We start from the raw sequence: 22,353 nt of genomic DNA, 5'->3' as shown, positions 1-22,353 counted from the left end.
TTCTAGTAGGATGTTAGCGCTAAGCTAACAGCAATTCAATTGAACATTTGGCCGTTCAGGGACACTTGAAGCTTCTAAAAGACATTCCATGCTTTATTTGAAGCTTCTAACAGACGTTAACATATATTTTACCTTGCAGCAGGTTTACAGTGACTTCTTGAGTACAGAGCCCTGATACAGAGCAACTGCTGTTTTCAGTTGATTACATCTGAATGAAACGCACTGTTCAGGCTACTGCTCACTCGCGGTCAGTGACATCTGGGACTTCCAGAGGTCCTAGAGCAGGGGTCACCAGTCTTATCCACAAAGGGCTGGTGTAGCTGCAAGTTTTCATTTCAACCAAAAAGCACCTGCATTATTGGAATGAAACCCTGCAGCCACACCAGCCCTTTGTGGATAAGACTGATGACCCGGGGTTTAGAATGATATTCAATGGAAATCCAAATGTGACTGGTTGATTCCGCTGTCATTTCCTAGGTATGTAAGTGGTTATATGATATATTGGTCCTTCAGTCCGGATCATTAATTCCTGGCCAACGGGAGAGCTTACTTGGAGGTATCTACCTAGATACCTCAATAGTCAGCTTAAGGGGAACCTAGACACCTCCTATTTCTCCTCTTATATCAAAAAGTGACTGCCAAACATCAGAGGCAGCCCATGAGCGAGTCAATAAATGGGAGTGAATTGAGCTAAACCCTTCTTTTAGTTTTGAAAAGTAGAAGGATATAAAAAGATATAATCTTTTATAGGATATAAAAGAAAGAATACCAATATCTTTCAGTTTTTTAGCAGATTATATCTTTCCATTTTTTCAAAGTCCTACTTTTTGGGCCATAGGACACTAGCATTGATGTTACTGAGTGCTGATTGGTTGGCGAGCTGATCAGCTCACTGGCTGAGTGAAGTGGTTCACTCTTACTGAGTCATGAATGTACACAAGGCACTTTAACTTTGGTTCAAAAGCACTCAAAAAAATAACGGCGGTGTTGAAATATTATATCCTGTTCTGTGTTCAGAGTGTTACTGCATTTTTGTATATAAGAAATGAATGAGCATTAACAAACCATGAATTTGTGCAAACGCTTCATAGCAGCCCATTCATTTTGGACTCACTCAGGAGCGCCCTCAAGCGTCTGAAAAACCCAGAAGACAATGTTGAGTGGCAATTTTCCCCGCTACACATTCTAATACCGCTGCTTAGAAAAAAATTCTCATTACATAATTTAATGTTGGGTGGTTTGGGAATTTAAAACATTCTTTTCACAGAAATGATTAAGCCGTCTCTAAACAAAACAGTGTGATTTTAGCCCAACCCCATTTCCTATTTTTACCCCTACCCTTGTTTTCGAGTGTCACCTTGCCACTTGGAACTGAGTTACAGTGGGTAGTGGTTGAAATCTTCCCTACCAAATGGGACCCTCAAATAAAAAAGAACATTGCTTCATTAACAGGCTACTAGCGGTGCTCTGTAGGCAACGTTACCAGTCTGCAGAGATAGCAGAGGATGGTAAAGTTCAGCAACCTCGCTGCTGGGCTTTAGTTACATTTAGGACATCATATGCCTTCAAAGAGGGGGGATAAGAGAATCAGTTATTATCGCCCACCCCTAATTCTTCAGTGATATGAAGCTGAAGTCAACTATTCGCTAGCTTCTCATTCGAATTTTCCTGTTCCACCTTAAATGGTGCAGCAGTTGTATTCTGGCGCCTCAGGCATTTAAGGTGGAACAGAAAATTTAGCTAGCTAGCCACCGAGCAATCAGCTTACAACTAGTGATTATTATGCTTGTTACGTACAAAAGGACCATAATACATTGAAATAACATTAAACTGAGATAATAGAATGGTTATCGTGATGTTTTACCAGAGAAAATACTCACATTTGTGTGTTTCTTTGGTCGATTGCGCAGCCATCTTGCTGGTGTTTCTTTTTTTCTCATAACACTCTGTTTGGAGGGCCATGTAGCCCTAACACTTCGCCCTACCCCTCTATCTCAACAAAAAATCGGGACACCCTACCCCTAAACGTGAATGCACAAAACAGAGGGCTATGAGCTAAGTGGTAGGGTGAAATGGGATTGGGCCTTTTTGTCTGTCAGAAGTTAGCTTAACCATTTCCAGATGTCTCTTTGAGGGAGTCCAGTATTTACAGTTACCATCCAATACATGATTTAGCTAGTCAATCCTTTATTAAACAAAATCAGGTGTGCTGTTGATGGAATTTGACAAATACAAAGGCTGGAGTGAACCTAGAAGTCAGAAACCAAACCTGTATTCTTCTAAACAAGATAAAACAAAATAAAGTTACATTTTACTGTATTTGTGTTCATTTGTATTTATTTGAATATTATAGTGTTTTTACTGGCACAACAAACTTACAGTTAAGACAACAGTTTTACAGTGTTTGTGGCTGTCTAAGACCTGTGCACATACTGTACTCATAATGTATGTTCCAGCCTGTGCTTCATGATGCTGACTCAGTAGCGTGATTGTTATTGTTTTCTGCTGCAGGTTTCGAAGGAAAGGTCAGGTGTTGTCTGAGTCGGCAAATCAGTCCCTTGATGTTGTAAAAGGCCTCATAAATCCATTGTAAAAGTTGCATACATACATCCTGCACAGCGCTCACGTATCAAGCAAGTTCCGGTGTTCACTTATCAACAGCTTCTTATGCAAATCAACAGAACGACAACTGTATTTAAGTCAAGTTTTTTTTTTTTTTATCAAAGTGAAGGCATGTGGTACATTCGTAAATCAAAGTCTCATTTTTTCATTTTTTTTGTGCTTTACTTTTCAAACTATAAAGTGCTAAATATTTAAAGCTCCAAAAACTTTTTATCCCTGAGTTCATAAACAGGACCCAAAGCAAAAGTCTCTTTTGCCGCTCTTTGCCTGATTTCATTGCATGTTACTACATATCTCTTTTTCTTTCTTATGGTGAGGCAAATGGGGCCAGAATAAAGGGAAGAGTTTTTCAGCACTCACAATGTCGACAACGGTGGACAAGACAATGCAAGACATGTTCGGATTCTGCATGGAAAGGCAGATGTAAACACCCTTGGCATACATTGCAATCAGATTAAGATTAAATCACTCAAACCACAATCATATCCATATTCAATTACATGTGTGCTGACTAGCAGGTGAGAGAATTAACAATGAAACGAAAGAGGGAGGACACATGACGGAGGACGGAGTTTCCCAAAACCAAGAGCTTTCATGCACTCCAAGCAGATTCACTGATATGATAATTGTAACCACATCCAATCTACAAGTAGTAGCTTTTCCAATAGGAACCACTTTCAAAATTGTTTATTTGGAGGTTTTTTAAAACATGAATGAACAAAAGATGAGACTCTCACAGGGTTTCCTGTTTACCATCATGCTGTATGAGACATCTGTGTAGTGTATTCAGAACATGTTATCACATGGTGTACCTTCACCGAGGCTTACTGTAGTAATGCGTGAGCTGTTATGGTTAGCACAGGCATTGGGAACCACAAATTTAATCCATGCTTATGCACACTGTCATTATACTCTGATCATATCAGGAACATCATGCATAATTTTGCAAAAAAATATTGTTTTATTTGCATTTTTCATTTGCTATTCCTGTTTGTAAATACTGGTGTGTGTTTGTGTTTAACTTAGTTGTATAAGTTCTTTTGCAAGTTTCAGTACCGTTTCAGGCAGCTTATTTTACAATGTTTATCCACATATCTGTCCAATAGAAAATGGCTGAGGGGCATTACTACTGGACAGTGGTGGAAATTTCACAATGGGCACAGGCCTAATGCCAGACTGCATTATGAAAGTAAAATGCAGTGACTCTAACACAGTTTCCTGAAATCCTATGTGGTTAATTACATATTATGTTGTGAGAATAATTAAGATGGTCATCAATTATTAAGCCTTCTTTCTTACGCAAGAGCATCATTAGAGGATTGCTTGGCAATATGACATTCAGTATACCATCAGCTGCACCCTTGGTAATAAGACCAATTTAGTATGGAAAGCAAATGCCCAATTAAAGACTTTTAGCTCTGATTAGACCCTGGAGAGATACCTCTACCCTTCATAATCATCACTCCATACAATAGGTGGTTTAAATTATTGCCAAAAGTATCTTTTGTATTCTCAGTTAAAAATTATAGCTTTAACTAGGATGTTGTAGCAGTTTCACTCTGTATAAATACCCTGTGCAAGAGTGCAAGTCATTCGTGGAAGCATTTAAAATAGGCCTAAGCCTGTAGATATAGCCAACAGCAACACACTTAGGCATTGGCCCACATGTATTTATTCTCAGAGCATTATTTGATGCTAAATTTCCAATTATACTATAACCCATTTATGTATTATGTAGTATGACATGGAAAAATGCCACAGAATCGTTTAACTTGGTCTAAAGCAGGGGTGCCCAAAGTTTTTGTCTTGGGGGCCAAAGTGCAATGTTTGTGGTGGGCCGAGTCCCAGAAAAGACAAAACGATATACAAAGGTATGTTTCAAATCGAGTTTTAAAACAGCAGTTCATAACACTACACGTTTTGTTTCTAAAATACATTAAAATAATTTGAGAAGAAAAATAATAATTTAGCAAGTTGTATATAGCATGAACATATATTTGTTCTCATTGTGTGAGGGGATGGGATTAGGGTACCTTCTTGGCAGTATAAATCTAACGTCCTCATGGGCCAATTTTGGTCAGCCCTGGTCTAAAGTGAAGAAATTTTGTATTGTTATACCTTAGCTGAACTTCTATTTGTGCCCATTACACCTAACTCAGAGAACATGTGGGACCGAAGGAAATTTAAATTTTCAGACATGGACATTAACCAAACCAAATCTGGTTAACCAAAGTCAAATGACTAAACCCACTCATGAACATTCACATTTACATTTTAACAGTACATACAGTGAAAAAGGTTGAAATCAGGTGCATCTGATCAGGTGTTAATGAATAGAAACATCATTAGAGAGTATCTTTGAGGAACGCATCTTCTTTAAACCTCAGATATCTAGTCTGGTTTGATCTTGTTATTAAAGTGTGTGGTATCATCAAGCCTAGATCCAAACAGCTCTCTGAGGCCTTCTGAATGAAAGTTGTAGATGCTTATGAGTCTGGGAAGGGGTTTGAGAAGGTATGCAAAATGCTAGAAATCAATCATTCCACTGGCCAGAAGATCATCTACAAGTGGAGAAGATTTAAAATCACTGCCACCTTGTCCAGACCAGGCCACCCCCAGCAAATTTAAACTGAGAACAAACCATAAGATGCTAAAAGAAGTCTTTTAGAACCCTAAAATTTAATTGCAGGATCTGCAGCTTAGCTCTTGTCACTGTTGAAAGTGCATGCATCTACCATTAGAAAAAGACTGCACGAATTTGGCCTACATTGGATGTCCACCAAGAGGAAGCTTTGGTGCCTAAAAGGAACATCAAGGCAAGACAAAAGACTGAACATCTAGGCTAGAACCAGGACTTCTGAACAGTTGTTTCGACACAGTACCAGAAGCCATGTTTGGCAAAAACCAGAGACAGCATTTGATCAGAAGACTCTTTCACCAACTGTAAGACATGGTAGTGGAAATGGTATGTTTTGGGGCTGCTTTGCTGCTTCAGGGCCTGGCCAACTTGCACTTATAGAATTGACAATGAATTCTCTTTCATAGCAGAGACTGATTGAGGTGAATGTGAGACCATCTGTGAAAATCTGTGAAGCTGACGAAGTGGACCTTCCAACAGGATAATGATCCCAAATATGTAAGTAAAGCCACCAAGAAATGGCTCAATAGGAAGAAACAGAGGGTTATGGAATGGCCTTGTCAAAGCTTAGATCTGAACCCCATTGAAATGCTGTGGGATAATTTTAAATGGGCTTTACATTCAAGAAAACCCTCAAACATTACACAGTTACAAGAATTCTGCACAGAGAAGTGGGCAAATCTTTTTTTCCCATTAGATGCCAGAAAAAGTTATAGGAAACTTACATAAAGTTGTTTCTGCCAAAGGGGGCAATACCAGTTCCTGAAGCCAGGGGTGTATTTACTTTTTCCTTTTTCAATGGACAAAAATGACATCTCAGTTCATTATTATGTCAAATTTCTATTATTTATTTGTTCTATTACATAACACTTATCTATATATGCTGTTCAAATAAAGATCAAATACTGAAAGAGAAACATTTTATGGGGTGCACTTACTTCTTCACATGACAGTATGGCTCAAGTAGCCAGATTTTTATAAAAATAACCACAACACACCATCACATCACTTTATCTGAAAAAAAGGCCACAACATTTTGTTAATTTTACATTTTTTTTCTTTTCAATTGTTGTGATTTTAACTCTATAAACATATTTCAGCTCTGTCCAGTAGGGGGGCAGTGCACATCCTGCTCGACTCCAAGCTCTGCCTGTGAGGACAACTATTGGCTCATGAGCTGCTGATCACTTTTCTTTTATTGGCTCACTATCAAGACATCCGCATGAATTAGGGCATCACTTCCTTGTATATCACATCATTCAGATGTTCTCATCAGCACCAATGAGTAAAAGAGAGTAGGGCTTCAGAATGTAGGTGGCGATTTATATAATTAAGAAGGAAAGTTCAATCAATAACATTTAGCTGTTGGACGCCTGCTATCCTTTAAAGTTAATGTGAAATGTAGACAGTATTATTGCAGATCCACTCTCAAATCACGTTACATTACCAGCATACATTTATTGCTTATGTTCAGACTTCGTGTAATTCATACTTGCCCTCAACTTGCCTTACTTCTCAATCATGTACAAAACCCCCACCCACACCATTTTTTTTTCTGCAAAGACAGAAAACTCTACCGTAAATACCAAAAGCACTGCAGAAGAGTTCTGCTTTACCAGAAGTGATACATCACATTTGTGAGGGGCAGATTTTGCTGCTTCTCTTAAGTAGTTTGCAACTATAATCATGTACAAATTTCACTCCCACGACAATTAAGTTCATCACAAGTGTTTTCTGTACATGATTCTAGTAGCACATCGCTAAAGAGAAGCTGCAGAGTCTGCTGCCACTGCACAAAAGTGATGCAGCATTGTAGGAGAACATGTATATACTACAAGTATATATCATCGTGCTGATGAGGATATCGTGATCTTTAGGCAGATCCAGCCAAAATGTTGTGTAGAAATTCAATGTGTAGTACCAGATGAGACACCACCGGATGCTGTTGTGCACACATTGCTGAAATACTGGAAGTGCCATCTTGTGCAACTAGCCTATTGCACCCAAATCACTGCTTGTTTCATCATTGTACAGCAGTTTCCTAAATCAGTCATGGAGTAGCTCGTATATCATTCACGACGGTCAAATCTGCACTCTTTTCCACGCCACTTTGATAAAGGGCCAGTGTGAATCAGAAGTCATGATGCATTTTCCTTCCATACCGTGACGTATTTTCAAGTGAAACACTGAAAAAAAAGAAGCGTAAAGTTATCACATTTTGATAAAAGATCATGGGAAAATAAGAATTTTGTCTTTGAAATGATATATTTGATGTGCTTGATGCGACCTGAGACATGAACTACAATGCCTTGTATAAGTATACAATCCCCTTAAAAGTCATCAGATTCATCTGCAGTACAAATGCTGTTGATTCTTCTTTCATATCTGATATCATTACAACGTCTAAAACTACCAACTGCTCCCGTGATCTCCTCCCTAAACCTTAACTAAAGCTTGCCTACCCGCCCTTGTCTCTTAACTCGTTAATCAATTACTGTTTCTCTCTGTCTATAAGATTGCTGCAGTTAGTCTCATACTCAAAAAACCTGGCCTAAGTGCATAAAACTTTAATAACAACAATCCAAACTCTAATCTTATATTTTGGTCAAAAGTTCTCAAACAAGTCGTTCCCAAATAACTCCAAGTTTATTCAAAAACCAATAATTTCTTTGAACTTTTCCAGTCAGAATTCCATCCATTCCACATCACTGGAATTGCTTTGATTAGGGTCATGATGATCTTTGTGTCTGCAGGTGCTGGTGCTGTTAGAATTCTTATATTACTTGATTTAAGCACAGCTATTGATACATTGTGTCGTTAAATCCTCCTGTCAAGACTGTGTGAGCTGGGCACTGACTGCTCTTCCCCTGTACTGGTTCACATCTTACTTACCAGGTACAAAGCAGTTCATCACTCTCACAGGCTGTACTTCCTCCACCTCTGCCATCATCCATTAAAAATCCACCCCTTAGTCATTTGGAAACTTGCCTGATACCAAAAACTGGAGGAAACGTAACAGCGATAAGACTGAAGTCACCCTTACTTGATCTACATCAACCTTCAATAAACCCCTTAATAAAACCCTCGACTCTTTCATTTGATGCCCATGTTAGGTCTGTTGTTAAAACTTCTGTTGTCCACCTGCGCAAATATTGCCAAATTGAAACCATGCCTCTCTCAATCTGCTGCTGAAACTCTTATTCACGCCTTCATCTCTAGCTGCCTGAACTATTGCAACTCTCTTCTTGTTTGCATTGGCTCTTCTTCTCTTCACAAGCTCCAGCAGTGGAAGCTCCTAGTTATACATACACATACATTATACATGCACAAGATCAGGCTACACAATAATATTTAAGTGCTTGGAAATCCCAGTAAGAAGTGTTGGATCAACTCTGAGGAAATGGAAACTGCATCATGCCACCCAGGCACTGCCTTGACAAGACCATCCCTCAAAACTCAGCATTAGAGCAAGAAGCGGACTTGATAGGGAAGCCATAGAGATGCCAACAATCACTCTGAATGAGATACAGAGTTCAAGCTACATCAAACTCACTGCCACAGCCACATTACAGCACACCCGGTATTTGCCAGAAAGCACCAGAGTGGCTCAGTTAAAATGTAGGATAAGGTTTTGTGGTCAGATGAGACAAAATTGGAGCTTTTTGGCCAAAATTCAAAATGCTATGTGTGGCAAAAACCTAACACTGTTCATTCCTCAACAAACACCATCCCAACAGTGAAGTACAGGGGTGGCAGCATCATGTCGTAGGCATGCTTTTCCTAAGCAGGGACTGGACATGTTAAAAATGAAGGATGGATCTCAGGTGCAAAATACAGGGAGATACTGCAAGACAGCCTGCTTCAGTCTGCTAAAAAACACTAAAGCTTGGGAGAAACATTACCTTTCAGCAGCATAGTGATCCTGTGTTTAAGGCCAAAGCACAGGATTACAGGAGTGGTCAAACAACAAAAAGGTGAATGTTCTATATTTGGCCAAGTCCAGTCCAATCGAGAATCTGTTTTTGCAGTCCACAAGCATTAGCCAATCAACCTGAACAACGTGGAGCAAATCTGCCAGGAAGAATGGGTAAAAATCACTTCCAAACAATGTACAAAGGTGGTAGAAACTTAGCCAACAGACTTAAAGCTGTTTATGCAGCAAAAGGTGGTTCTTTAAAGTACTAGTATGAAGGGGTTGAATACTTATGCAAGCTGCATTTTTTTTTTAAAGATCTGCTGACAAATAATGAATCCTGACTTTAAAAATTCACTTTAAGAGCATATCACTTTGATTTTAAGGGTGGTGAATACTTTGGCGAAGCACTGTAATTAGGTAAAAAGGTGAATTTTGATAGTGGGCAGACTTTAAGGGTTAATTAGACATGAAAACACACTCTGATGTTTTTCAAGTCTATCTTTTAGAACTGATCTCATCAATTCAGACCAATTGGCTTTATCAGGTATGATTGATAAAGAAATGATTCAAAAGACCAAGGTATTTTAAAGAGCAGATTAAAGAGAGATTAAAATAATGATTGCAAAATGTGGCTTTTGTTCTCAATCAACTATTTTTGTTGATTTAGTGGTAAGCGCACAGTCATTATCACGCTGAAAGCTCCACATGGACACAGGGTACACTTTCCAGGCAGAGGCAGCCAGGACTGCGGCCAGAATGTCCCGATATCAGTTCATTCTGCCATTGAACTTAACATATCCTACAGCCGTTAGCAAAATGACTGACTTTCATTATTAACAATCCATGGCTATACTTCATGGTTTTTCTAATGTAGCATCAAAATGAACCACTGCCAAATAACTGTGAGGTTTGGTCTAAAGAGATCAGAGCAACTTCAAATCTACGTCTCTGTGCCTTTCAGTTTGCTGGTTATGGCCGTTAGGTGTTTCTCAAAGCAGCCCTTCTAAACAGTCCGTCACTATCTCTGTTAATTATAAGCCCACCATGCAAAACAAGCATGGCAGGCTAGTGTGCTCTCAACCATTAACCCAATTTGGCCCCTCATGCACTTCAACTCTAGGGCTCATATAATCAAATCACCCACTTGTATTAATGTTAACATTATCCTGACACCTACATAAGTGTGGTGAAGGCAATATGAAAAAACACTTGCCATTTCTCTATGTGGAAAAGGGGTTCTTTGGATGTAAAAGCAAATGCATTTAAAGAACCTCTATCAGTTTGTCTTCAAAGGTGCCCACACTGATAGTTATAAAATTATGGAAAATCTTTTTAGAAATACTAAAAAGACTCTCCTTCCTTGTTGCATATTTGCATCCATTTGCATTCTACACATTTAATAAAGACGGTTCTTTAAGAGTTCTTTAGTAAAAAAAATGGTTTTATATAGAACTATGGATGATTGCATGATTAAAGGGTTCTATGCATTATGAAAGTGTTCTTCAGATTGATGAAGAATGTGCTGTATATATATAACCATCTGTACCACATTCTCCATCAATCTGAAGCCCTTTAATCATGCAAACCCTTTAATCATGATGCTATATACACCGATTAGACATAACATTATAACCTCCAGCAGCACTGCTTTGTCTGATCCACTCAGACCAGCACAACACACACTAACACACCACCACCACATCAGTGCTACTGCAGTGCTGAGAATGATCCACCACCCAAATAGTACCTGCTCTGTGAGGGTCCATGGGGGTCCTAACCACTGAAGAACAGAGTAAAAGAGGGCTAACAAAGTATGCAGAGAAACAGATGGACTACAGTCTGTAATTGTAGAACTACAAAGTGCACCTATATAGTAAGTGGAGCTGATAAAATGGACAGTGAGCGTAGAAACAAATAATGTTATGCCTGATCAGTGTATAGAAGCATTTTCTTTACTAAAGAACCCTTGAAGAACAATCTTTTTAGGAGAGTATGAACATGCGCTTAAGCAGTGGCTCTGAGATCACTTTGTATCATCTTAGACAGTGGCTCCAAGCTTTGTAATGGGTGTTGTAAAGCCTCAGTTATTTGACATGCATTATATGTCCAAAAGTATCCAGACACTCCCTCTAATTAGTGCATTTAGCTACTGTAAGGTGTACCAATTCCTGTCACAGGCATTCAATTGCACACACACTGCTTGTGCCATCTCAAAAGAAAAGCACTGCCAATAGAATGGGACACTCTGGAGCAGCTGAACTCGGGCCTAAGGTCACCATGCATGATGCAAACCATCAGCTAGAGCTGTGGAACTGTGTTCTCTGGAGTGCTGGAGCACCATTCAACACCTCTGGGATAAGCTGAAATGGCATTTTTGATCCAGAACTCCATCCAACATGACAGTCTGACCTCACTAATGCTCTTGTGACTGAATGCAATCAAATCCTCACAGCAATGTTCCAACATCTAATGTAAAATCTTCCCTGAGGCTGTTAGTGCAGCAAAGAGGGCAAAAAATCCATATTATTTTAGAAAAACACTGGATAAGCAGGCGTCTACAAACTTTTGAACATCCACTTACTGCTCTCTCTATAATGTACATCTACTGTGTATCTACCATCACTGTTGATTTTATCAGGTCCACTCACTATATGGATGCATTTTTGTAGCTCCACTATTACAGTTTACAGTCCGTCTGTTTCCCGTTAATAACATCTGCACAGTTGTGGTCCTGTGGGGGTACTAACTACTGATGAACAGGGTAAAGCGGGGCTACGCAGAGAAACAGACAGACTACTATCTGTAATCGTAGAACTACAAAGTGCAGCTATATGGCACATATACCTGATAAACAGGACAAAGAGTGTAGATACAAAGTAGGTGTTACTGATAACGTGGCCAGTGAATGAATAGCGTAAAAACACTTATTTCATTCATGGTTTATACCTGAACAGTCTAATTTTTTAAAAATAAAAACAAAACCATTTGCAATGGGAAAACAGTCTGAAGAAAGGTCAAAACTAAACGTACTGTTGACTGAAAACAAACCACCAATAATCTAGTTACAAATTGTTAAAAGTGCATGTTTCACCACTAAGTCTGCAATGAAATACAACCTTTAAAACATAAAATGGTCAGTGATGGCTTTGGCTTTTACAAATGTTCCTTCCCTGCAGTATTTTCAGCAAACAAAGAAGGCCAAGCCTCCACCTCTGACGTTATTTTGTATCCTCTTACGTAGTGCCTCCAAGATCTATAAAGCATAGTGTCAAGCCTTTGTGATTTGACATCAAGTGACCTGATGGACCCAGGCGAAATCGACAGTGCTGCACATTTGAGAAAAAAAATCAATGTTTCATCAACTGTCTTATCTGTCGAAGTGTTTGAATTCTGTGTATTACCGTGGACTCTTCTGTTGAGGGTGTTATCTTCTGTACACACTGTTGTGACTGTGTTGGGTGGTGAATGAGCCATCTACAACAATGCAGAGAATACATTTGTTATCTGGCCTTATTGCAGAGGTGGCCCCTCTGCACGGTGTCATTCTTGACTGATTTGCACTTATCTTATTTCTTTACTTGATCATCTTCCTAATCAAAACTTTGACCATTAACTATTACAGAAAGCTTTATAGAGAATAATAATACATTTGAAACGCTAAAGCAGTAATTTCTGATTTTTTTTCATTTTAATTAAATCTGTTTTTGTTCTTTATAGAACAGAATATCTGTGTACACTCTTAAAAAAAAGAGAAAAAACACTTTTTGTACACTACACTATAGCACCGAAAAGGGTTCTGCTATTGTACAACATTTTCTCCATCAATCTGAAGAACCACTTCACGATGCAAAGAAGCCTTTAAGCATGCAAATCGTTCTTTAAGTCTTCGTGGTTCTATACAGAACCACTGTCATTACTAAAGAACCCATGAAGAACCATTTTTTAAGAGTGTGGTTTATACATAAAGGGATGTAAACATGGTCATCTGAGAATATGAATTTATTTTAATTAATATCAAGCTACAAAAAAATAATTATTGATGATATAATCTAGTATTGACATACTGTATACACCAAACAATGCTGAGGTTACAAAGCTGTAGTCACAGGTGATCTCCACATTTATTCCTAGCAAACTGGAAAATATGCACAGAAATACACACCTCAAGAACCACTGCTCCCCTAAATCATCCGAGCCGCCCAAGTATTAATGGCATCTCTAAGTCATTTACAAAAATGATTAGCGATAAAAGAATAAGCAATTTTGAGCAAAAAATAAATCAGAACCAAATAATCAATAAACAGCAACATTTTTGTTGTCCAGTATTCAGTATGTCTGCTTTTCATTTGCACCAGAGGGGGAGCCTTAGTCAAACTAAAATTAAAGTCAACCTGAAATCTAAATTTAGCTTGTTAACTCTCTAAGGTCAGGAGAATTCCACCAATTTTTCAAAATGTCTGCATAATTAAACCACTGAGATGTAAACAAAGTCATTCAGAGTGGTCAATGTGCAATAGTACATTACAGAGATCTTTGCCAACTCAGATTTCTTTACAGTGGTGGTGATAAGAACCAGGGGTTGCAATGTCTACAATGCAAATATAGCAATTTTATTTACTACCCAATACCACCAGAGAACCTACCCAACTTTTTTTGCATGTTTTTGCATGTAATGATGATAATATAGTAAAGTAAATCTGAAACAATGCATATACGATTTCTTGCATGTACCTCTCCACCCTGCATGCATTTAATTTTACTCTTAAATGTTGAAAAAAATATGTTTTCTTTGGAGACTATTTCTGTTGAATAATGTTTAACATTCTGTCTTTCTCCCTAATGCACAGACACATCTCTGAATGCAACAGCTAACTGGCAGCGACAAAGACTGCAAATGTAAAAGCTCTAAACAGTTTACTTTTGATTTGCACCAACTAAGAAACAAATGGCTGCACATACTGAAGCATAACCATGGTGAATTATTGGGTACACAATACATTTGACATGGAGGGGAATTTTTCAGGATCAGCTGAATGACCATGACAATGGTGGTGACTGGAACGAGGCATCCAAAGCTTTTAATGCCTCTAAAGGTTTCAAAAATGAAAAGAAAATAAAAAGAAAAAAAGAAAAAACACAGAGAGGTACATGCAAGGAGATGCAAGGCAAACTAGTACTATTCTAGCATTTATTCAGATTTACCACTATTTCACCATTGCCAGTATTACATCAGCATTACGTTTGCGTTGCATTTGCGTAGTAAACATTGCGACCCCTGGTTCCCTTCACTACCACCGTGAAGAAAATCTGGGCTGCCAGGTTTCTCTACAGTGCACCACCTCACATCAATGACTCTGGATGAGTTTGTTCACATCACAGTGAATGAACTGTGCAGAGAGTTTGAAAAATCAGTCCCTAAATCTGGCTTTTGACAGTGCATAACCTGCTTTGTCCTGGGAGAGGTATATATTTTCCATTAGAGCTGGATAACCTCCAAGCGTTAAGTGTCCAACAGCAGTGTCCCTTACCTCTTATCCTATTCTGCACCTTTGGATTAAGTTATGTGCACGTAGACTGGTCGTGTTTTGTTTTGGGTGCTGTTCATTGTCCGTTGCTGCTTGTACTGATAGGGGACTGGCGTGTTCGTCAGCCTTTGTCCCACAATCTGTTTACTAAAAAGACCCAGCTCGTTAGTGGACCACCAAGGCTTTTCTGCTGACGCGGTGTTTAACTTGTGCGTCAAGCACGTCTCTCCTTGAACTTAAATCGACCACTTTGTGATTGCAGTTAGAGTACACTGGTCAATAAACTACCCGAACGGAGGTCAACAGCGCCTCCTCAGCGTATAAATACGGGCCTGGCAATCTGTACATTCCAGACTCACTGAGAACAGCTAAAAAGACAGGCTTTCGAGGTTTTTTGAACACTGAATAATTTTGGTGCCGACTTTATACCTTTAAAAAGTTTTAATTTGCCGAAACTGATACTATTTTAAACAGGGCAGCGAAGATAAAACTGAGAGAGTGAAGAAGTAGAGAGTCAGTCTGTCAGTCGGTAAGAGCACAGAACCAGTACAGAAAAATGCAGGCGTTCAGACACTGCGGGCTGTGTGTGTCCAGGGGCCTTTTTCACAGCCGGACCGACTTCCTTCACAGCGAAGCAAACATGGCTGCGATCCGCCGAGCTGCTGCATGCTTGAACCTATTCAGGTAAATATCTTTAAAATATACATTTGGAATTATTTTATGGGTTTAACTCTTTGTGCGGACGCAGACGTTCCCTTATCTTGTGTGTTGTTGCGTACGTGGAAAGAAGTCCGGCACGTAACAGTACAGTACCGTGACAGGCGTCCTGTAAGAGATACCAGAGCTGTCTCTGACTTGGGTTAACGTTACTTTAGTTCGTGTGAAATTGTTCCTCTAGCGCTACCATTCGGTTGTAATTTAGTGATGAGGGGATGCGAAGCTTGTGTAAAGTCTTAATTTTTTGTTAGCTTGTGCTAAATTGTTGTGTTTGTTTTGCCTGAAGGGGAGCGAGCAACTCGCTCTGCAGCAACAGGAAATCAGTCCGCCAGCTGCTGCGCGCTCCCGCAGTCACACGGACAGAAGCAGCGACGTTCAGCGTTGGGAGCGGATTGTGCGCAGTTCCCTTCGCACAGGTAGGAGAATACAGTCATTTTTAAGTGTCATTTACTGTATTTCTTCGTTTTTTTCCTTCCTGGCATCGAAAATAAGTACAAGTAGTGAGTAGCAATAATAATAATAATAATAATAATAATAATAATAAACAGAATTAGTTTCATTACCAGAAAGAAAATACAAAAGAAATTTCTTATTACAAATGTGGTACAAGGCCCCAAAGGGGATGTGGTGAAAACAAACAAAGAAAATGTAATGACTGCGCTCCCTAGCAATAACTTTGCATTCTCTTGCAAATGCAATGGATTTTGCAAAGCGTTTGCAAAGGAATGCAAAAAATCTGAAGGGATAAATAGAACTATTGCAAGGGAAAGCAGAAATACTGCAAGGGGCTCTGTAAAAATGCAAGCACAAACTCTGGAACAGTTCAAGCAACTTCTGGGCAAATTCAAGAAATGCACAAAAGACAAACTGAGGTTGTCATGCGTTTTATTTAGTGATGGCATTCTACTGCTTTTCATTTTGAAACCTTGAGTATCACCCGAAACTGATCCAACATTTCTTGTCTAAACTACTAAGCTTTAAAATAAGGTTTTTTTTTTTAATTGAAGCACTTCACTGAAGATGAGCATCTAAAAGTCAGCTATCATGTTCAAACTACTCCATCACTCTACAGCCCCACAAGAAATACACAGCTAACAGTAATGTGAGTGCGTGTGCTACTTCAAGCTAGATTTGCTACAGCATTCACAGTTTTTTCCCCCTCCGATTTTCAGATTAGCCTTTGCTGCTGATATTGGCCCAATACTGACACTCATCAATGCCCATCTGTAGTCAGAAATGTATGAACAGTATGCATTGAATGGGACACTCAACCTCAACATGAGGGCAGTTCTTAGTAAACATACTCAAGCGTGATAATGAAATGTAGCATAAGCTAAAGATGTGGGGTCTTTTTCTTCCAGCAGGTGGAAAACCTCTCACATGAATCTCTCATTCGGCGGGCATCCTGCCTGGTCACAGACAGCGCCAACACCTACCTTTCCCAGACCACTCTGGCCCTTGTGGATGCCCTTACATGCTATTCAAAGGTATGTGCTTGTAACCTGTGGCATATTTAGTATTCTTTTTGGTTTGTATCATGAGAATTTAGCTCGAAAGATCTTTTTCTTATATTGAAGAGTGTTTTCCAGAACATAGGGTGTAATAATTTACACCTTTTTTGTCTTTTTCTCAGGCTTTGCACACCCTCATTGCTCTTCAGAAGCGCTATTTGGATTCAATAGGAAAACTTACACCTGCAGAGGAAGACAGCATCTGGCAAGTCATCATTGGCCAGCGAGTAGAGGTAATGTTCAACATGTTTATTCTATGGCACTGTATCTTAGTCCTGGCCCTGGAGGACAAAGCACTGCACAGTTTCATGTGTCCTCTGCTGTAACTCACCAAACACTCCCATTTCAGCCTCACCAAGGGCTTGTGAATTAGCAAGTTAATGAATAATGTAAAAGAGGTGTGTTTGAAAGCAAGGAAAGCAGATGAATGTGCAGGGCCACTCCGGGTCCAGGAATGGGGGGAAAAAGTAAATCAGTCATGGCCTACCCTGTAGTTATGTTAGGACCAACTGTGTGGGCAAAAAGTAGTCACTTACCAACACATGAATTACTATGTTACTCATTTTTTGATTACATCTTATTTGGCTGTAATGCTTTAGAAATAATGACTGACATTACTCAAAAGTGACTGATTCCACAGAGTTGGTTCTATTAAATCTATAGAGGTTATAGTAAAAAATCTTTGGCTCTCTTTATATAGAGAGTTGTAGGTTTCATTGACTTCTGTTATGAGTTGCAGAACTCATTGAGTCTTTCTTTCTTTCAACAGGTTAGTGACAGGCTGGATGAGTGCAAGCGCTTTGAGTCAAACTGGATGAATGCCATCAAGATCTGTGAGTTGTCAGCCGAGGCAGCTTACAATTCAGGTATGTATTTATAAGCTAAATGTCTCTAGTAGAAAAATCTTTTTTCGCTGTTGATAATTGTGGTTTCGGTTAACTGACCCTGCACTATTCCATTTGCAGGAGCGGAACATGCATCCGTTGCCTTAAAGACCAGCCTGCAGGTGGCGCAGTCTAAGGTGGAGGAGATGAGGAAAATCCGTCTGGCAGCAGAGAAGAGTCTGGCCGAGACTAAAGCTGATGAGATCCAGAGAATGGCTGAGTACGCTTCCAGCATCAACTTGCATGACTTGGAGGATATACCTGAGGCCTACCTCCGCGAAGACTGAAAGGACTTCTTAGGAAGAACTGTATTTAAGTTCGCTCATATAGAGCATCGTAGTGCCCTTCAGCTGCCTGAACGCACACTGCTGGAGGAGCATGGCTGTGGAAACCAGCGAGTTTGAATTGTTTGATCCATGCTGAGGTCCTGGTTCAAATGTATCACGAGCTAGAATGTAGAATGCATTTATGGTTCATTTCAAGCTGGTTCTAAGAAGGAATCGTACAGATTTTTGCTGTAAGGCTTAGATTAGATTTTGTCATTGAAGAAATAATATCTTTTGCTCAGTTAGCATTCTAATTAAGCCAAAATGCTTAGTGGTGAAAAAGGCATGACACAATGTCTAGTCATCTTGTTAAGTTATGTGTCTATTTTGTAAAGGAAAAGAAAAACACCTTGGAAAGACACTGAAATGGAAATGTAGGTTGGTTGGACAAGCTGAGAATCACGTGAGAATCGCTCATGTTTGTGTATTTGAACTAATTTGAACTAAGATGCATTGTCATTTGTTCAGTTGTGCACAGTTGTTTGTGAAATAATTAAAGAATGGAAATGTATTGCTGCAACTTTGTATGAACAAATAAACCTTATTTTTCTACTTATTTTCTCTCTGTACCTGCATTAATGTACCACACATCCACTACCACCTCACTACTGCAACAACCTTTCAAAAACTTGAAAAGGATTATTTAAGTAGGTGGTGCTTTAAGCTACTGTTTTTACATTAAGCCTGGAAAAGTGATTTCATTGTCTTGGAGTGAAGTAAATGGTGAGTTAAGACATAATATCTAATTAAGTGTTATTTTCTTTTATGATTACAGTTACATCTGTGAGGTCTGTATTTACCACATGTAGGTAAAGAGAAACTAATTTAAGGTCAAACATCTGGATTAGTCATAAATGTTTGCTGGCTGATGGAAATTATATAGCAACTTGTTGCTAAGAAAACAGTGCTTTCTATTTTTTGGGGGGTGCTGGCTGAACGTTGCCTGCTAAAGTGTTATTCTTGGCTTTGGCCTTTTGGTTGTGGGGGGAGCAGTTACATCATAGTTGGGCGCTGTATGTTTGCCAAAGAGAACATGATGTAAAAAGACTTGGAAAATGCTTTATTTGTAGAGAAGTTCTGAGCTTTTAGCTGTGTGAACCTTTCAGCCCTAGATAACAGCTGGAGACTTTTTCTAAAGCTGCTCTTTAACCAAGCATCAAACATCTCCAGTTTCTGAAGAAAATAAAACTAATTTCATGCACATGATGTAATCAATCATGGCCTTTGTGAATGAAGAGCTGTGTGTGTTAAATGAATTAACCCCTTTCTGCAAGTCTCCTAGTGGGATACTTTTATTAATATAAACAAATAAAATACTTTTATTCAAAATATAATAAAGTAAAATATCTTAAATTTCAAATACACAAACATGAGCGATTCTCACGTGATTCTCAGCTTGTCCAACCAACCTACTTTTCCGTTTCAGTGTCTTTTCAAGGTGTTTTTCTTTTCCTGTACAAATTACAGACACATACCTTAACAAGATGACTAGAAATTGTGTCATGCCTTTTTCACTACTGAAACCCAATGCATATGTGCCATCAGCTGTCAATTGGATTAAATGAAATAGAAAAGTTCTCACTGTGCTGCTCTTCATTTGAATTAATGCGCTAAAACTGTACAGTTTTTGAATGCCTTTTTGCTTTTAGGAGATGGATGAATATATTTTCATTTTGTGGAAACTGTGGTTCTGTAACCTGACTATTATTATGGAAAGGCCTACCATGAAATACATTTTTGTATTCTTGACTTTTTGCACACTTTATTGTGTTATGGATTTGATTTTGAATGGATATAATTGGAGTTTTTACCCACCAGTCTTCACTTTATCACACGTTATGGTAAGGTGAAAACATATTTTTTAGCTTTTTTTGAAAAAGAAAATTAAAAATCAGATTCTGAAATCTCTAATTCACAGAAGTATTCAGATTCATTGCTGTGGCACTCCAAATTGTGTTCAAGTGGCTTAAGTGTGTGTGTGTGTATTGATTATAAAATATATATTTTTTTGATTTTTAATTAATTTTCAAAAACCTCCAAAACCATGTTTTCACTTTGTCATCGTGGGTGATTGAATGTAGACTGAAGGGTAAACAATGGCAATTACATCCCTTCACAATCAAATCCACCACACAATAAAGTGTGAAAAAAGTCAATGGGTCTATACAGACAGGTGACAAATTAAAGGTGAAAACCAATATGAACATGAAACACGAGCGACCCCTCGTGCCCTGTGGACGGGGGCATTGTCAACCTGGAAAAGACTACTCCCATTAGGATTGAAATGTTTCAACGTGTTAAAGCAGAGGTGGGGGACTCCAGTCCTGGAGGGCCAGATTCCTGCACAGTTTGATGATTTTCCTACTCAGGCACACCTGATTTAACTCATCAGGTAATTGCCAGGTTTAGTTGGTGCGCTAGAGTGGGGAAATCAGCAAACTGTGCTGGACTCCGGCCCTCAGCTCGCCACCCTTGTTTTAAAGGCATAGATGGATTACTGAATGTGCCACTGATGCAGGGTCCAGGGGCCTCTGACTGCCAGGGGCCTTGGGGACCTTAGACCACAAGGCTGGAGATGCGTCAAATAGGACTGGAAATTTAGGTAACCTGAGCCTGCTCAGTATTTTTTAAATGCCATAGGTCATGTTAGGATGCTAACTGCTGAAAGGGAAATTCCACCATTTTTCAAAATGTATGCATAATTTAAGCATTGACTTATACAAAATCATTCAGAGTGGTCTGATGAGAAATGGTTTGTTGTAAAGAGGTTTTCCAACTAGGATTTCTTTACAGTGGTGGTAATAGGAAACAGGGGACACAATGTCTACAACACAAATATAGCCATTTTATTTACTATCCAAAACCACCAGTTAACCTACATATGTCTTCTGAGTTTTATATGTAATGTTGATGATGGTAAAATAGTCATAAATGCCTCAACAATGTCTCAAGAATCAGGCAACATATTCATAACTATTTCATGTAATGTCTTTCTGTGAGGGAGCTTTTGAACTGAGCTGTGAACACTTCTAACTCTGTAATTTTCTCTAGAACTAAACATTTCACACCAAACCACTCTGAATGACTTTGTTTACATCTTACCCACTCAATTATACAGAATTTTTGAAAAATTGGTGGAATTTCTCTTTAATTGTATCATGCAATGCACATGTCTGGATGCATTCGCACTCATTTTTTCAGGTTTTTGTTTTAATTTGTCATCCATTTGTATTTATTAAATAAAAATAAAATATTCATTTTCCCCCCACCATGTTAGATAATTTTACATATATACACAACTTCTAATATGTACCTAGCTTCCGTACTTATCCATAAATAATATATTCTTTTGGTTTATTGTCATAATTTATTGCATTTTATATCCAATTCCAATAATTAAAGTAATAAAACAATAAATAAATGCCAGAAATAAAATATCTACAGTCACGGTTTTATGGTTTAAATAAGTGGTTACTAAGATAAATAAATTCTATTTCCTAAAAGTAATCAAGCATTTCCTACAAGGTTCCCTGTAAGTGTCATAAACACAAAAAACACGTCAGTTGAACACTGATAATGAAACTGGCTGATTGTAGTTGTCGAATCGTCCAGCAGATGGCGAACTCGTACAATTTATTTTATTTACTGTTAATTTTTTCCACGAGGGCGAGGCTGGCGCAAATAAGTAGCAACCAATCACACTTCTGGGTTATTAAATATTCTAATTAATGCGACACGCCTACAGTAACTCGGTGAGCTCTTCAGCTGAAGTGCGAGATGAATAAATAATTAATATCGGTCCAGTAGCGCTGACAACCCGAGGCGTATAAACCAAGGGAACGAAAGAAAAAGTAATACAAAAGAGCAGCAATAAAAGTGATTGATTTTAGCAAATGGCACCTTTCAACTGCACGTTTGTCACTCTTTATAGACGTGGATAAAACCCAGACTCGAATGGAATATGTGCCCACCGTGGTGTGTGCTTTAATCCGAGTGCTGCTTCTGAGTTTGAACTATTCAAGTTTCTCTTTGAGTAAAATTTTAGGAATAAATTTCCACGTGTGTCGAGGGTACCGGAGCTATCATTACGCATATTTTCAAGGACCTTCTTTCTGTTGACTTGCACCAAGATCCATGATACCCAGACATTTTTTGCACAGTCACCTATACTTACATATATATAATGAGAGCGAGCGAGCGAGCGAGCGAGCGAG

At 38.8% G+C, this 22,353-nt stretch overlaps 1 protein-coding gene and 1 long non-coding RNA gene across 3 annotated transcripts; one reads left to right on the top strand and one right to left on the bottom strand.

The window, feature by feature from the left end:
- Positions 1 to 5,496: 5,496 nt before the first annotated feature.
- Positions 5,497 to 14,910, bottom strand: LOC118799303. Its single transcript, XR_005006108.1, has 3 exons — positions 14,705 to 14,910; positions 12,578 to 12,650; positions 5,497 to 7,446 (listed from the first exon to the last, which is right to left on the bottom strand). It is a non-coding gene; the product is annotated as an uncharacterized LOC118799303 (long non-coding RNA).
- Positions 14,911 to 15,039: 129 nt separating this feature from the next.
- On the top strand, positions 15,040 to 18,695 carry diabloa (diablo, IAP-binding mitochondrial protein a). Of its 2 annotated transcripts, none has more exons than XM_036559046.1 (6): positions 15,040 to 15,385; positions 15,705 to 15,834; positions 16,783 to 16,905; positions 17,052 to 17,162; positions 17,699 to 17,795; positions 17,895 to 18,695. In XM_036559046.1, exons 1-6 carry the CDS (start codon positions 15,258 to 15,260, stop codon positions 18,098 to 18,100), a joined length of 795 nt encoding a protein of 264 aa, XP_036414939.1. In that variant the 5' UTR covers positions 15,040 to 15,257; the 3' UTR covers positions 18,101 to 18,695. The 2 variants fall into 2 exon arrangements, with proteins under 2 accessions (XP_036414939.1, XP_036414931.1); XM_036559038.1 differs by having other exon boundaries at positions 16,780 to 16,905.
- The last annotated feature ends 3,658 nt before the right edge of the window (positions 18,696 to 22,353 follow it).

This window comes from Colossoma macropomum, unplaced genomic scaffold, assembly GCF_904425465.1.
Source record: "Colossoma macropomum unplaced genomic scaffold, Colossoma_macropomum, whole genome shotgun sequence".
NCBI classification, from domain to species: domain Eukaryota; kingdom Metazoa; phylum Chordata; class Actinopteri; order Characiformes; family Serrasalmidae; genus Colossoma; species Colossoma macropomum.
This window is presented reverse-complemented; position numbering and strand designations above follow the sequence as displayed.